The 15,865-nt window shown below is 46.4% G+C and overlaps 5 protein-coding genes across 5 annotated transcripts; 3 read left to right on the top strand and 2 right to left on the bottom strand.

The window, feature by feature from the left end:
* Nucleotides 1-1,789: 1,789 nt before the first annotated feature.
* On the top strand, nucleotides 1,790-4,276 carry BGW36DRAFT_372931 (putative C6 transcription factor). Its single transcript, XM_046215529.1, has 5 exons — nucleotides 1,790-2,091; nucleotides 2,178-2,896; nucleotides 2,955-3,375; nucleotides 3,439-3,739; nucleotides 3,802-4,276. Exons 1-5 carry the CDS (start codon nucleotides 1,880-1,882, stop codon nucleotides 4,171-4,173), a joined length of 2,025 nt encoding a protein of 674 aa, XP_046075855.1. The 5' UTR covers nucleotides 1,790-1,879; the 3' UTR covers nucleotides 4,174-4,276.
* Nucleotides 4,277-5,307: 1,031 nt separating this feature from the next.
* BGW36DRAFT_372928 (uncharacterized protein) lies at nucleotides 5,308-7,215 on the top strand. Its single transcript, XM_046215528.1, has 6 exons — nucleotides 5,308-5,993; nucleotides 6,050-6,174; nucleotides 6,237-6,389; nucleotides 6,443-6,643; nucleotides 6,711-6,836; nucleotides 6,886-7,215. The coding sequence occupies exons 1-6, from the start codon at nucleotides 5,746-5,748 to the stop codon at nucleotides 6,927-6,929; spliced, it is 897 nt and encodes a 298-aa protein (XP_046075854.1). The 5' UTR covers nucleotides 5,308-5,745; the 3' UTR covers nucleotides 6,930-7,215.
* A 1,166-nt stretch (nucleotides 7,216-8,381) lies between these two features.
* BGW36DRAFT_356595 (phosphate transporter) lies at nucleotides 8,382-10,497 on the top strand (the record flags this gene model as incomplete). Its single annotated transcript, XM_046213792.1, has 5 exons — nucleotides 8,382-8,441; nucleotides 8,508-8,615; nucleotides 8,672-9,003; nucleotides 9,081-10,012; nucleotides 10,073-10,497. 5 exons carry the CDS (start codon nucleotides 8,382-8,384, stop codon nucleotides 10,495-10,497), a joined length of 1,857 nt encoding a protein of 618 aa, XP_046075853.1.
* A 689-nt stretch (nucleotides 10,498-11,186) lies between these two features.
* Nucleotides 11,187-12,296, bottom strand: BGW36DRAFT_290260 (chaperonin 10-like protein; the record flags this gene model as incomplete). Its single annotated transcript, XM_046210750.1, has 1 exon — nucleotides 11,187-12,296. The coding sequence occupies one exon, from the start codon at nucleotides 12,294-12,296 to the stop codon at nucleotides 11,187-11,189; it is 1,110 nt and encodes a 369-aa protein (XP_046075852.1).
* Nucleotides 12,297-13,829: 1,533 nt separating this feature from the next.
* On the bottom strand, nucleotides 13,830-14,707 carry BGW36DRAFT_356593 (uncharacterized protein; the record flags this gene model as incomplete). Its single annotated transcript, XM_046213791.1, has 6 exons — nucleotides 13,830-13,929; nucleotides 13,979-14,053; nucleotides 14,114-14,155; nucleotides 14,205-14,274; nucleotides 14,323-14,423; nucleotides 14,487-14,707. 6 exons carry the CDS (start codon nucleotides 14,705-14,707, stop codon nucleotides 13,830-13,832), a joined length of 609 nt encoding a protein of 202 aa, XP_046075851.1.
* Nucleotides 14,708-15,865: the final 1,158 nt, after the last annotated feature.

Here is a 15,865-nt window from a genome sequence, read left to right as displayed (position 1 = left end):
CTGGATTTAAACCCATTTAATGTAAACAACCATCACAACGTCACCTGTATTCAGCTTATGTTAAACTTATCCGGTCAAACAGCCTCTTCCTGACATTAGGACATAGAATCTTTCCTAGTTAGATGTGTCAATTTAAACCTGCGCATCTCGTGTAGTGTTCCTGTAAAGCCATTTATAACCATGAAGCCCCACAAGAGGTTCATTTACATAAGAACAACTTTTACTTACTAGTGAATAACCATTATTTCCCAGTGTAGTCTGACAGGATGGTTTTATTTTCACTTTTGTAAAGTACCTGATACTATATATATAGATACCTTTGAGTATATCTAGATAGATGTGGATGCATCCTCATGAACTTGGGAGCCAAGGTTAGACATATGACGAATTTTGTTGCTATCTGGAACTCACAGTCTTATACATGAGAACACCGAGACGTAGCACAGTCGCTCCATTGCCGTGTCCTAGCTCCCAATCAGCTATATCTGAAAGTGACGAAGAACTAATCTCAGAGTCTGATTATATTCCTTCTGAGGACGAAGGGAATTCTAGACGTGGTGCCAACACAACCATACGGCACTAAAGTCTCAGGTTAATCTCATCCAAATTAATCAAGTCACTGTTATCGAAAAAATGAGTATATGGTGAGTCAGACTACCATGGAAAATAAACCTGATCTGACCATGATTTCATCCTTCATTATCTGGTTCTGAATCTTTAGAAATAGTTTCGACAAAGTCAATGGATGCACTTTCGAATGAATAGTTCGTGGAACTTAGACGACTTGATTAATACAATTGTTCTATATTTTCTCTGGATTGTGCTTCTCTGTAACATAGAGGAGAGGGCACTGGTTAACATTTCCCCTTAGATCTAACCGATCTCTGTCAGCACATTTATGTATTGCTAGAAGTGCCTCCGAAAAGAGAATTTGAATAGAATATACTGAAGGTTCTGTGTGCTAGTACTACCGTAAAGTGTTTAGTTTTATGAATTGTCTACCGTCTACTGTCTCAGTGGGAAGAAGCTACTCTTCAGTATCGCTGGAATGATCCACCGCTAATAGAATGGATTATGTTTCCTAATTTTGGATGGTGGAAGCTGTTCTCAAGTCACACCGCTCATTCATCTATGCTTTATGCATATTAATGATCCGGTCTATCGGAAAGGCTCGAAGACTGTTTTGTCATGTCACCATGCGCCTGCTGCTTCTAGGCATCCCCGAGGTAGACATCCCCGAAGTAGATATCTCCGAAGTAAATATCTCCGAGGGCACTCGCTGCCTCCAGATACGGAGTACCTTGAGAGCGTTTGCTGCCTTTAGGTGCCCCAGGGTCGTAAATATTCTGTTTATTTCCATAATATATGGTTTGATTGGTTAAATATAATGTTAGTTGCCTAGGCGGTAGAAAAACCTAATGGAAAAACCTACATTGTCCTGTAAGTCGATTTACTCCGCCGTACCGCCTTGCTTACTGCCGGACATCAAAATAATGGGCCCGCACCTAGTTGGCATCTCGGATATCAATATTCTTCGAGATTCTCATCAGCTTGCCTGATCACTAATATAAATTTATTGTAAAAAATAAATTCTCTAATATATAAGACGCAAGCTTGTTTATAATAAGTGGCTAGTTGAATATAATTATCTTGATTTATTCTTAGCATATTCGACCAATTATTCCTAGGTAAATTACCGCACTAGCCTGACACCCTATCATGACTAAGGCACTAAACAGGGCTAGTCGCAGCCGAAATCGCTTTCAACTCTTCTATGCCTAGGCATCAATCAGGATCGAGTCATACCTCAGGCCGCAAAAAAATAACACAACTCCAGATTACTTTGTAGGCCAGACTTCATGCCTCGTCGACCGGGACTATGCAACAATCCGGTCCTCGGACCCGTCGAAACGGGACACTCCAGTCGTGCGAACCGTGTCGCAAGTCGAAACTCAAATGCGATCATGTGACACCGGTGTGTGGCCGATGTATGGCAAAGGATATTGCGCATAAATGCTTCTACCACCCATCGCCCATGACCAGGAAGACCCCTGGCATTGGCGCTGTCCCTGAAAACCAGCTAGTGACTCCGTATGGCCCCCAAACCACCCTCCGCAATTCCGTTAGGGGCAAATTGAACTCATATAGACACAACGCTTTGCTTTGAAATACAAAAGACTTGCACCTTACCAAACCAGCACTCCAATTCAAAGTCCCAATAGCCATGTATCATCCGAAAATGGCTGGGCGCTGTCAGGCTACTTGGGCCCCAGTAATTGCTTTTCAATCCTCCGTGATTTTGGCAGTGAGATTCCAACTGCTTTTGAAACACTTCATATCACGATTCCCCGAAACTTGCAGCCGGACAACATCCAGATTGGCGTTGAGGTGCTGAGATTGATCAGCCTCTATCCTGTTTGTGACGCTCTCGTTGTTAAATTCCAGACAACTCATAGGTTTTCTGGTATCCCAAATAGTATCGTCAGCGCAATTACCGGCTCAATCAGAGAGGCGTTTGAGCGCTTTGAGCCTGCCACTATAGACGCTCAACTGACGCGCTTTTCCCATCTAATCTTCCAGAACTCATCGAGGCCAATGTCAGTCAACAAGTCCATGACTGTCGAGCAGTACTGCGCATCATTTACGGGCTTGAACTTCCGGTGGGAGGCTATTGGTAACTTTTTTGCTCTCGCAGGGATGGCTCTTGTTGGGACGCCTGATACAGACCCACTGCTGCTCAATGTCAAAATTAATAAGGAAACACTGTTAAGCTTGCTTATTGAAGCTAGCGACATCTGCACCAAATTCTGCGAGCATCCATCATCGGTCAACGAGCTACTCATCTATCTTCAGACGAATGACGGGAAGTTGAAGACTCATCGATATGGCGATATCTGTATGCTTTGACATTCTACCTTTTCAGCGGATAGCCAAATACTAATGAAGATGTAAAGGCTATTTGACGTGGCGCCAAGTCGGAGTTCTCGCATCTACTTTGTTCACGGCTGGCCTCCATCGAGGGAGCGATGACGATTGCCCTTTTTTCCTATCACAATGGAGAGCGATATGCTTTGCGTCGAGCTTCGTCTACGACAAAAGCATGGCAACATTCATGGGCAGGCCTCCACTCATTTCATCACGGTACTGCAAAATCAGCGCTCCGCTCGATATCGGCGAAGAGGATATAGTGGCTGGACCGGAGGCGCTTGGGCGAGCATTTGCACAGATGGACCCCCTTGGATGGAACAAGACTGCTTCGCATGCAACAAGTCTTTTACGGATGCGATTCTTCCAATCGCTTGTGCGTGAAGAGGTGCTCGATGTCGTTCTCGGGCAAAAACAGGTTGACACGGTAGAGTTCGAAGGTCGAGCAAAGTACGTCTATAATTGCGTCTTGTAGTAGACAGCATCACATGGCTAATGGATAACTTGCTACAGCGCGGTGCTCGACAAGGCAAGAGCGACCTGGGATGCCACACCTTCCCATTTGCGGTTTGACCACCAGGAGGAAGGCGCGCCTGACACGCCTGCCAACTCCTGGGCTTCTCGCTATCCGCTGGTCATCCCGTACCTCGAACAGCGCTACTCATGCTTTCTGCTGCAACAAGCGATCGTCAAACAGACTGGCAGCGGCCATGCAGCCCTCTTCGACACTGCCCGGGAAATGCTGACAACCGTGAACAAGGTCAGCGTGAACCGCGAATTCATGATTGACCGAAGTCGGCATTACGCGTGGCTGGTCAGTGGCTTCCCCTCACCCGTGTAGCGTTTTACTACCGTGGTCTCTAACATGAAGTTCAGATGCTGTACTACGGCGTCCCCGGTGCAAGCATGCTCGCCATCCACCTTCTTCATCAAAACCAAGGAAGCACCACTTTCGTCATGCCGGCGAGGACAGAGGTTATCCGCAACCTGACGGTCTTTGTCTCGTCTCTGTCGTGGATTACACGGCCGACGTATGGCAACTACGCGCTTTGCAAAGAAGCCGAGAAAAGACTTACGGCGATCCTAGATGAGATTCTAGATCCGACGCCACACCATCCACCCGGCTCAGCCATCGCCTCTTCGTCTCCGTCTAATCTCAACATGGATAGTCTTCTGGAGGGTTATGACTTTGACGGGATGGCAATGCCAGCGCACGGGTATTTTTTCGATAACATGCCTTGGCCATAGCTCCTGTTTCTTTTCAGTGGGCGATAAAAGCACGACATATATATAATAATGAGCATAATTAACCGCAATTTAAATTATACGATAATTCTAGCAATTTAGCCCACACTTTGCTTTTGACCGAAGCGACGCGTCCTTGACCGAGTTCTTCTAACACCCCACCGGTTTGATTCACATCCCCGAGGGGATAGTAGGCGACGATCTATTATCTAATACGTAGGCCTTCGTGTAAGCAAGGCCACTGAACCCACTCCCGGAAGCATGCTGTCTTGATCTAGAAGCTCGGATAATGAGCTAGCAGGGTGCTGCCAGGAGGATTCCACCCCATGGACACGACGCTAAGCACCACGTGGTTGTCGAGAGCTTTCGGGTGGTTCCATAATTGTCATTGAGCGGTCCTTTCTTTTTCTCTCTTGATGAGACGATACGCAGACATATTCTTGGCGGCTATACCATTGTCGTTCACTGTCGGTGTTGTTTTTATTGTATTATTGCATATTAATAAATATTAATATTATCTTAGTTCGCGGGTGGGTCTACCCTCGCCATGGGTCGTGGAAGGGTACCATGGAACGAGTGACGTAGACAAGCTTTACAACCATTGATGCGGCTAGTGCGTAACCTAGAGCGCTATACGCACCTTGCTCTGGAATCAGTGAGTGATAACTCCAGAATTATTACTATGAGCTCTGCATAGCTCGGCACCGGACAGCACCAATAGCTGAGTGCAGCAATGCTAATAATAATAATAATAATATGAAATAATAAATATGCAATGGCCATGCTGGATGAGGAAGGAGTGGTGGAGACGCACCAAGACCAACAAAGTAGGCGCTAGGCGCTAGCCGGAACAAGCCACGCTAGCGCTGCATGTCAAGAGACAAGCATAGGTAACCGCGTTTACTGTCAGCCACTCATCCACGCACGTTCTGGCTCCCCAGGCTCACTATGGGTAGCGCTGCTGTCGGCTGCGATCGGGTTAGGCGTGTGCAATCAGCTCTGGCCAGCCCTCCGAGGAGCCGCTGTAGGCGACCTGCACCGTCCTCATGCCCTGCAGCCTGGCCCAATCACCGCCCCGCAATCCGTCATTGATCGTGGCCATGCCTCGCTACGTCGTCTTTTTCCATTAACGCATCTCATTAACCCAGCATGTTAATAATAATAATAAAGTCGGCATGCTGTCTGCCCGAGCCAGCCAACTGACTATCGTCTTTCTGTCTCTGATTGCGTGGCCCAGCTTCTCCCTCGTCTATTCGCTTCAAATCTAGTCAGAAGCCTGGTCAGAGCTACCCCCCTCCACCGCCATATTACTCTCATTATTACCTGTCTCGCAGCTAAATTCTCAATCACCGACCCCGGTGGGCAAGGGACATCTGAGGGGGAAAAGCAACAAAATACCCATTTCACGAACCCACTCCGAATAATGCAAGTGCTTCCGACGTCTTTTAAAATAACAGGCCCACTCTCTCCTCTTATGATTATTACATCACCTCGCCTCTATCTGTTGTTGCTGCTCGTTTAGTCGTGTGCTGCTGAGGTAGTATACTATATTGCTCGGTCCGCAAGGACAGCAGAATGATGGACGCAGTTTCCACTCATGACTTTGAAGACTGGCCGGACTGGCCCCTTCGCAATTCACGATGTGTCAGCTACATTTCGACGACGACACAAAACTCGGAAACAAGCCTGTTGTCTGACAAGACTTATATCCCCCCGCCGAGTCCCGCAACGTCGACCTCGCCCACAGTGAGCGATCATCTGAGAAGCCCGCGATTAATGCCAGACGAGGTGGTTCGACTCAAGCTAAGGCCTTCTGTGACTATGTATGTGGTGTACAAGCCCGCGCCGCGCCATTCTTGCTGATATTCGGTGCGTCCAGATCATTCATTCGAAAATCCCGATTATTTCGCATCCAATACGGATACATCGATATTATTAAAGAAGCGAACGGGACTCTAAAATCTTTGGAACTCGGCGGTCAACAGCACTCGTTTGTGCATACCTGTGAGTGGCCATGGTTATTTTCACCGCCACTGTGTGAACAAATCTAATGTGATCCGGTGAAGTCGCCAATACCCGACTTCCGGTACCGCATCTCGAATACCCACGACTTTCCGATGACACGCCTCTGCGGGTGTCTTTTCTAGATGAACAGACAGTTCAGACGGCCAACACAACCTTTACAACGCAACTGTCTTATACCTTCGATAATTGGGATGGTGAGTCTCTTTTTTCGGCGTGTTCTATAAGCTCCAGATCCTAATTTTCCTAGACTGTGTCCGGTTCCAAGAAACTCTCCTAGCGTCGAAGCTCGTTTTTATCGCCGGCATTGCTGAAGCCAAGTCGAAGGGCCGTGGCGAAGAGTGTATCAGCCAGAACCTGCGTCTGCTCCGCGGCCACCACGACCGCATGGTGTTGCTGTTCTTTGCCAACTCTCAGCGGAAAGACAGGAAGCGATATGTATCGGTGCCATGTGAGTAACATGTCTACCTTGTATATGGGTTTATGTGTTTTCGGATAGATCGCTGATATAGTGTTAGTGAACTGCATCGACCGCATCGACGTGCCCAAGAAGGCGAGTCGACCTATCTCCCTACACCTCCGGCCAAACTTTGAGCTTCTGGCTGAGATGAAGGTGCTACAGCTTCAATTTCTGGACGACGATGGTACGTCGGCCGCCTAGCCATATTTTCCCCACCACTAATGGTATTACAGAACGCAAAGAGTTTGGCCAAATCATGACCAAATTTCTCGACTGATATATTTTTGATGACTAAGTATACTATTACGCGGGTGGGGGAACTGGGCAACGGTTGGTTAGAATATGGAATCTGTCTTTACGGTCTACGGCGTCTGATATGATTGGGTTGCATTACGGAGTTATTGCATATAGAAGCTTTTGTTTCTATTCTTCTTGGATCTCTTTATCTTCTTTGTTCGAAGAACCCAATACCCATCTCGTGATGTTTTTGTGTATATCCCTTAATTCGCTGCTTATATTTATTATTATTATTATTATATATATATATTATTCTATTTGCTTTATGACTGTCAATGGATTGATATATCCCAATTCCCACGACGTAGCTGGTACGTTGACTCATTCACCAATGCTAGCCATATACAACCGAATCGAATGGACTCGAACACATGACAGAGCATTCTTATTACTTTAATTATTACTTTTGTACGATGCTGATGGCCTGCTGTTGCTTTTTCTTCATTTTGTCGAGGCACCAGCCAATAGGGCGGCACAGCAGCTGCCCGTGATGGAAGCACCGCGGGGGACGATACTCGTCATCCGAGTGAGAGCCGAGAGACTGGCCATGCCTGAAGTGGACTAGGGCAGTCAACGTTCCAGCGGCAAAGCCGGCTCGCCGCAAATGACAGCCCTGGCCCCTGAGCCAGCTGGGCCCGTGCGGCGCGCCACCTTACTAGCTGAGCAACCTAGATTTGATCAGGCTAGCACAGGCTGGTGGGTAAGGTGGGCAAGGTGGACCGGCGGGGCAGCGGGGCAGCGGGTCTCCCAGAGCTCTGGGGCCTGTCTTTGCTGCGTTCGCTCAATGGCTGCCGGCCAGCACGTGCAGCGCGGCGGTACTTCTATGGCCTGCTCAGCGCTCTCGCCTTCTCCCATGTAGCCTATGGGCATGAGCGGCGAGCTTTCCTTCCCTGCAAACTTTTGGCTCCAGAAAAGATCATGTTGAAGGTAGAACTCTCAGTGGAAAATCCATGCCGCGCTAGCCTCGTGAGAGACCGCTAGTCTCTCGCACGCAGCCTGGACACACTGCTCAGTCGCTTATCGGCGATACATAACTAGTTTGTGCCTGGCCCTCGTCCGTCACTTCCAGCATGGAGGGTGCCCAGCCTGCTAGTTTTCACCATCACGCCACTCGTCCTCCATCCAGATTCTACTGCTTCTTGCTGAGACTGCCGAGACGGGGGAAGACAAGAAAACGGATTCCGACCGGACAAAACCTATTCCTGCGGCGTTGTCCATGTGATAAGCCTCAGTTTCGGAGTCGCAAGTCGCCAAAGTTTCTCTCAACCACGTTTTGTGATCGCTAGCTCACTATGAATTGAACGCTCCCCGCCGATGCTAGAAGAACATTCCATCGCCTGTGGCATATAGACGCATTATCTCGCTGTTATATTCTGTTGTGTCCCCGTGTTATCGATAGCAGTGTCGTGTCATCAAACCCAACTAGCCCACCATGGGCCGACTCAATCGGTTGTACAAAACCGACCGGGCCCGTGACTTCGACCATGAAACAGTGCGCCTATCATTCTACGTATTCGAGCTATTCATATCGTGCTAATTGATACGGATGATAAAATAGGATCGCTATGTGCGCATGCAACAAATTTACGATACAATAGATCGTCAAAGGTTTCAATGGATTGTCGTTTTTGTCGCCGGTGTCGGCTTCTTCCTCGATGGATATACTGTAAGTTTCCAACTTCTCTTCTAGCCAAGTATGTGAATCTCCACTGACTGGAGTAGCTCTTCGCTAGCAATATCGCTCTTCCTATGATCACATATGTCTATTGGCAGAACGATGTAAGCTCGAAACGATCAACCTTCATTAACATCGCTACCCTGGGAGGGACATTACTGGGACAGGTCGCCTTTGGATTTTTGGCCGATAAAAACGGTCGCAAGAAGATGTACGGTGTAGAATTGGTGCTCCTAATCACGTCGACTTTGGGCGTCACCATGGCATCGACAGGAGAACACGCCAGTATGAATATATTTGCTTGGCTGATCTGGTGGCGCATTGTGACTGGTATCGGCGTTGGTGCCGATTATCCCCTCAGTGCTGTCATCACTTCTGAGTACGTTATTCCTTCTATCTGGATTGGACTTTTTGGACAAACAGAATTTTTTTTTTTTTAAACTGACGGCCCAATAGATTCGCCCCGACGAAGCACCGCGCTCGCATGTTAGCGGCTGTCTTTTTCATGCAACCTTTAGGCCAGGTCGCTGGTAATCTTGTTTCGCTTATTGTCGTCGCTGTCACCAGAGGCAACGGTAACGACGACCCCATTCGGTCTGTAGACATCATGTGGCGCTGGGTCATTGGCATTGGAGTTGTTCCTGCAGTGGTGGCTTCTCTCTTCCGATTCGCTATCCCGGAAACCCCTCGTTATCTACTTGATATTGATAACGACCCAATCAAAGCCGAGTTTGATGCCAGTGCATTGTTTGGCGAACAACTCGCCGATGTGGATCCAGAGTTCGATCGACCTTGGGACGGATCGACGCTCCCTGCTTCGTCAAGCTTCTCGCAAGTAAGTGCCGGTTCTATCGACGGCTCTTCAGTTGTTGGCGGTAGCATTTCTACAAATACCGAGTATACATTACATCCCCCAACTCTACAATCTCACTGGCGCCTGGCCTATACCGATATGGTGCATTACTTCTGGACTGAAGGTAATTGGCGCACCTTGGTGGGAACGTCGCTTGCCTGGATGTTTCTCGACTTTGGCTTTTATGGCATTGGCCTTTCAAGTCCTCAATTCCTGGCCAAAGCTTGGGGTTCCTTGAATTTACATGGCCCTGCACCTTCGTGGAAGACTGATGACAGCCCGAACGCCAATATATTCACCATGTTCTTCAATACATCCGTCCATGCCATGGTCATTCTGAACACAGGCAGTGTCATTGGAGGCCTATTGCTTATCCTTATAGCACCCAAAGTCAATCGTGTCTCTCTCCAGAAATATGGATTCCTTACTCTAGCGGCTCTGTTTATCGCCATGGGCGTCATGTTCATCACAACCCACCAAGAGGGGCCGGTTGCAGTAGTGCTGTACATTATTGGGCAGCTGCTATTCAACCTTGGTATGTTTACCGCCTAACCTTCAAGTCCGTATCTCCAAGGTGCTAATTACGCCTCTCTAGGCCCTAATGCCACCACCTACATGATCCCCGCCGAAGTATTCCCCACCCGCTACCGCGCTTTCTGCCATGGCCTGAGTGCCGGGGCTGGCAAACTAGGCTCTATCCTAGTCCAGCTTCTCTCGGCCTACTACAACATTGGCAGCAGTGGCGCGGGTAACGATGAAACGCAACGATATGGCTGGATTCTGGTTGTGTTCAGTGCCGCTATGATCGTTGGCGCCGGCGTCACGCATTTCTTCATTCCGTCAATCCAGAGCAAGAGAAGAGGCGTGCGAACATGCAGCGTTGCGAATTTTTGGGGTGGCGAAAAGGAAAAGACCTTGGAAACCCTGGCGCTTGGTCGACTGGGCGAGAGCAGTCGATACGCGGTGCGACGAACGAGAACTGTACATCGAGTACATGTCCGAGGGGCTTACGAGCCATAAAATTTCTACAACCCCTTTTTTTTGGATGATATCTTTGAGTGCAAAACATTCGTTCTCTTCCTTAGAAAGGAGTGAACAAAAACGACTAACTAGACGACTGCCATCTGTCGGCGATATTCTCATATACCCATATAATCAATCAGCCTCGAATATCGAGTACTCGAGCGCAATCATCTCACTAGACAACCGCGTTCACTGGACGTCTCATCAGCTATACTCTATCACTTATTATGTACATATTAATATGACACTTAGATACTGTCAAAATTATATATCTCTAATTTTCTTCTTAATCACTCAACCTGATATAGTCTATATGCTTGCCCTAATCAAGGGTGGAAAGTGGACACCGTGTTAGGGTTAGGGCTACCGTCAGAACGTAGGTGAAGTGAAGCAAACGCCCCCATGGGGCATTGTTGCACAACAGAATTTTTCTATCCATCTTCTGTAACTGTCAGTTATCTCAATTATCATCTATTTGTCGGAATTTTCCTTCACCTTCCATTTCTTCAGTATCTTCAATTAATAGCCTAGTCAAATGCACTGCATGTCAATCATCATTTTCCATCTAACTATTCACAATTACTATGATGGCGTAATCGGAGAGATGCTGTGACAGAGGATACGATGAAATTAAACATAATCTGCGGTCTCAAAAGTTTAAGGCTGCTTCTATGTTTTATGAATACTTATGGTATGAGACTAACAAGCTTCCCAATGCCCGTATGTTCAGCCGCCACGTCAAAAGCTTCCTTCCATTCCTCCAGTTTGAAGGTCTTTGCGTCCACAAAGTTCTTGTCCCGAGGAAATAGGCCTGCTTGTAGCATCTTGATAAACTGCACAATGTCTGATCGATCATACATTAACTTTCCTTTCATTGAGATGTCTTTGGCCACGAAGATCCAAGGCACCATTGGGTTTTTGTTAAATCCCATGATGCTAATGCGGCCACCACGGCGCAAGGCTTTGATTGCACTTCTTAAATGTGGTGACTCGGATCCATGGGGTGGCGTGAAGTCCAGGACAGCGTCAAGGGGCCCCAACTCTTGCAACGCAACGGCGTCAGTCGTCTCGTCTTGTGTCATTTTGAGAGTATGAATATTTGCGTTCGGTGAGCCTCTAAGCACATGATCCTTCAATCTTGCCAACTCTTTCTCATTGCGGCCCATTGCAATAACTCTCGCCCCCATGGCGATAGCAACCTGGACGCCAGCACCACCATATGTGCCTGTTGCCGGGGCTATGAGAACTGTTTCACCGGGTTCGATGTTGATATCACGAAGTCCGCCAAAAGGAACCAGTAGGTGACCAATGTACATCAGCTCTTGGGTTGAATAACCCAGACTATGGCATAGTGTCGCTTTATCCAGAGGTATGCAATTCTCCAAAGGTACCTTGGCGTACTCGGCAAATGTTCCGTCGCGCCATACTTCCTGCATTAGCTTCTTACTCCCGTCGGAGTCACCGTCGTGGATGGCCGAAAGAAACACGACATCTGGGTTATCGCGTCCGTGAATAACACAATCAACATATACAAGCTGACCGCATTGTAGGGTGGTTGCATCGGCAGCGAGGGAGGCAACATGGCCAATAGCATTTAAGCCACCAATCAGGGGTTTAGGGAAAGAGTAATGGCGCTCGCCGTTATAAACTTCGCGGTGGTAAGAGAGCACTCCGACAGTGTCAATGCGGATAATGGCGCTGCCAAGATCAGGGGTTGGGGTTGGGACCGTTTTGACATGGAAGCCGTCCTCAATGGAGTCGAGGACAAGGGCGCGATGTCGAGCAGGCGTTGACATGATTGTTTAAAATGAACACTAATGGACTAGTACGTGAGTTCAAAGACGGCCAATTTATGGAGGAAACTTTGCCGCATATCACTTAATCTCTGGATAGAAAAACACCATATTGCATATGCATCACTTCGGGGTATTTAAACCCATTAATTGATAGGTTCTCCACCGCAATCAATCAAATTGATGACGTACTGTATTTCTAGACCGATTATCTCCGAGTGTTGATGGAATGGTCCTTACTAAGGCAGGTAATAGACATTGACAGAACGATCAAATGAATCATCAATTGATGTAACAAACTTCGAATGATAAAATCATACGGCGCCTGTCGACTCTCGACACGGAGTTACTTCTCTTCAGCTTTCAGCGCAACTTTTTGTAACGTATTAGCCCCTTGTGCACCACGTCAAACTACGCTCGTACACGTTTCATTAAGAATTAGTTCATCGGATGCGACTTCTGACGTCTTTCTGCGTGTACTGCGGAGATGATCGGTCAATACCCGTCGGAGATGATCGGCGAAGACTAGGGTTGCGGGTGAAGCAGTCAACCAGGGACCGGGTAATTAGACCTCTTTGATAAACGAGGCAATTTGGGGCATTAGGCATGTAGGTGCTTCAATGTTAGTATATATGGACAGTAACATGTCTTTCTCGATATTTAAACACCGGTAGCGCAGGAAAATCTCTACAGAACCTTCCTTTATCAACTTATTAAGAGTTCTCTTAATGAAATGAATATCATGTAGCCTCAATGATCTCATACTAACCACCCGATCTTGATTTTATAAACGCATTAATAGGCTCAATATTATTAGGTTTTTCATAGATAGGCAAGACCGCTAAATCTCGAGCCAATAAGTAGTGCAAAAAGAACGTGTTCGACGAAAATCACAGAGACGTTAGGAACATCCAGAAGGGAATTCTTGCAATTCCGAAACACTTTTTAAATCTTACGATCCCATCCTTGGCCGTTTAGTTCCCCATGAATTCGTCCATACGCCCTCCATAGAAGCTTCGCCCAGGTCCCAGCCCCGAGATTGCTCAATAATCTCCCGGATGCCCCTTGCTAAAGTCCTCACTATCGGAGGTGGAACAGCCCGAGCGAAATAATGGTATGAACCTGAAGGTCCGTCGTAGAAGACGAAGTCATCAGGAAACCCGTAAATCCTCGCGAGCTCCCTGATCGTGACCATATCATTACGTGCTTTAAGATGAAATATTATTAGCCTCTATGAAAATAAAAGGGGTTCTTTACAGAATAAGATGTTGCACTTCTAACGAACTCCCAGAATCATAATGACAGTAGACTTACTGCAATATGATATATTATATGTCGGCGTACCGGTTGCCCTGGTCAGAAAATGAGCCATCTCACTGTCTCCTCAATGTATTACCATCTCCGGTTTAGCGAGCATAGTTTACTCCAGTCGTGACACGTAACTTGAATTGAAGAAATAAGAAGGGAGAGCTTGTCTGAGTTTCCTTTGTCTTATATGAAATTTGAATCACCCTTCAGGGCATTCTGGGCACGCGTTTATTCAGGAGGACCAGGCTGCAATCCCCACCGTCGCCAAATTCGTTCGGCAACATCGATATAGTGTGGTCGTCCCGACCATTTGAAGTCAACCATGTAGCTTCGAAAGATGTCAGCAGACGTTTCCACATACTGTACTCTCAGCTTACCATTTCTCATTCTCAGCATCCCATATGAGAGTTGGGTTGCCACCCTTACTCACTACTCCACATCGTTTGGTATCCCTGTGTACAAGTCGGTTAGTATATAGATAATAATGCTTTTGCCCAAAAACCGGTACTTACTCGAGTGCTTCTTTGAAAGCTTTAAAAACTTTTCCTTTCAGCCTGAGGCATGTGTTGGTAGTCCCCTTCACCAAGTGGGACTCCAGGACACCAGGTCATAAGAAGATAAGAGATGAAGCCAGTGGGCACAAGGCCATCGTCCTCTTGTTTTGTATGCAATTCTGCAACCAAGTGTGGAGCATGCTAGGCTGTATTTTCTGCAAGTTTACGCAGAGCCTTGATCTCAGATGCCATATCCTCTGACCGGTTGGTATCAGCTTGTGCTTTTCTGGTAGCAGCGCTCATAAACTCAGTATCAATCCAAGGAGCCCTAGGTGATTCAATGGATTAGGAACCAAGACTTCGATAAAACTGAGAATATTATACAGCCTACTGCATGTAAATTTTCATGGCATGCTTAACTCCCATATCATCTTTTCGCTTGCATGAGAATACCGCCCGTATAACGGAGGGTAGATTAGGAGTAATACTCTCTTCTCTGGTATGCTGGATTGAGTCCTCACTCAGTTTTTGTTCGAGCACCCAGATGACATCAGGATCGCTAGGAAAAACGATTTCTTTTCCTTGCCAAACGTCAGATCCCAAAAACTTCATCTTCGTATTTAGAAGCTTTTGAGGTCCGTAATAGCTTTCAAAGGTTGTTATAGATTTTCCAAAGGGACTTTTTCTAAAGAAAAGTGAAGTTGGAGCGGGGTATGAGACGTGGGTATGAATGAGGATTGATTTCTTTCAGCAGGCAGCATCAACATTGGCCAGTGATCACATAATTTGCTAATTCTGAAAAGAATTATGACATCAAAACATCCTGCACGTGACTAAACTCAACTCATACAGTCTTATTTTGACTATATAATAATTATTAATGTACTCTGCTGCTCTCATACGGAGAAGTGGCTCCACCCACTCATGCAGGTGCCATATCCAAAGCTCCACTATTAATAGGCCCGCCAATATAGACACGCGCCTACGAGTCACAGTACACAGCTCATACACAACCAGACCCATCAGATTTACGAGCAAATTCGAGACAAGAAAAACAGCAACTCTTTGATGACGATAAACTTAGTAAATCTAGGTTAAATCCGTGCGGAAGTCTTGTCGAAATAAGAAGGTAGTTTCATGGCATGGGATTTTGAAACTCACGTGAGAACACGAGGATCCTTGATCATATCAATTTTTGCATTTTAAAATATATAGAATCAGAAATAAGGATTATTCTTTCACTACAAGGATTGATGTATTTAGTCTAATCCTGATGAAATAAACGCTATACTTGGTTATATCCTCGAAAAATTTTATACTGGGCCTTTTCAGCCAGTAATCAAAATTGCTCGATTTCAATGTATTTAGGATTGAAAATGTAATATTTAATTATCCAATCCAGTAAGTAAGCCACCATCAGTTTCTACTATGTATCTTCCGACTTCTCACTACGCAATATGTTCCTTGATAATTATTATAAACATCGAATTCTCTTTATACCGATAGGATGCTATTATAAGCGATATTCTACTATTTGACAATATTAAAATCATATATCCAAGGCACGTATCATATTATCTTGATATTTTGTCCATAAGTAGCCCACTCAAATGTTTGTAATCGACGTCATGGATATCGGCATGACTAAAGTAAGACACTAAAAAATCACTCACACCAATTCTTTACATGTATACCAGGTTATTTTGCGTTTATGATGCTCAGAGTGACAGTATTCGAGGATAGTACACTTGTATAGTGCATATCAATTGA

The sequence above is a fragment of the Talaromyces proteolyticus genome, assembly GCF_021365285.1.
Source record: "Talaromyces proteolyticus strain PMI_201 chromosome Unknown BGW36scaffold_3, whole genome shotgun sequence".
NCBI lineage: Eukaryota > Fungi > Ascomycota > Eurotiomycetes > Eurotiales > Trichocomaceae > Talaromyces > Talaromyces proteolyticus.
The sequence above is the reverse complement of the archived record's forward strand: the minus strand, read 5'-3'. Positions and strand labels throughout refer to the sequence as shown.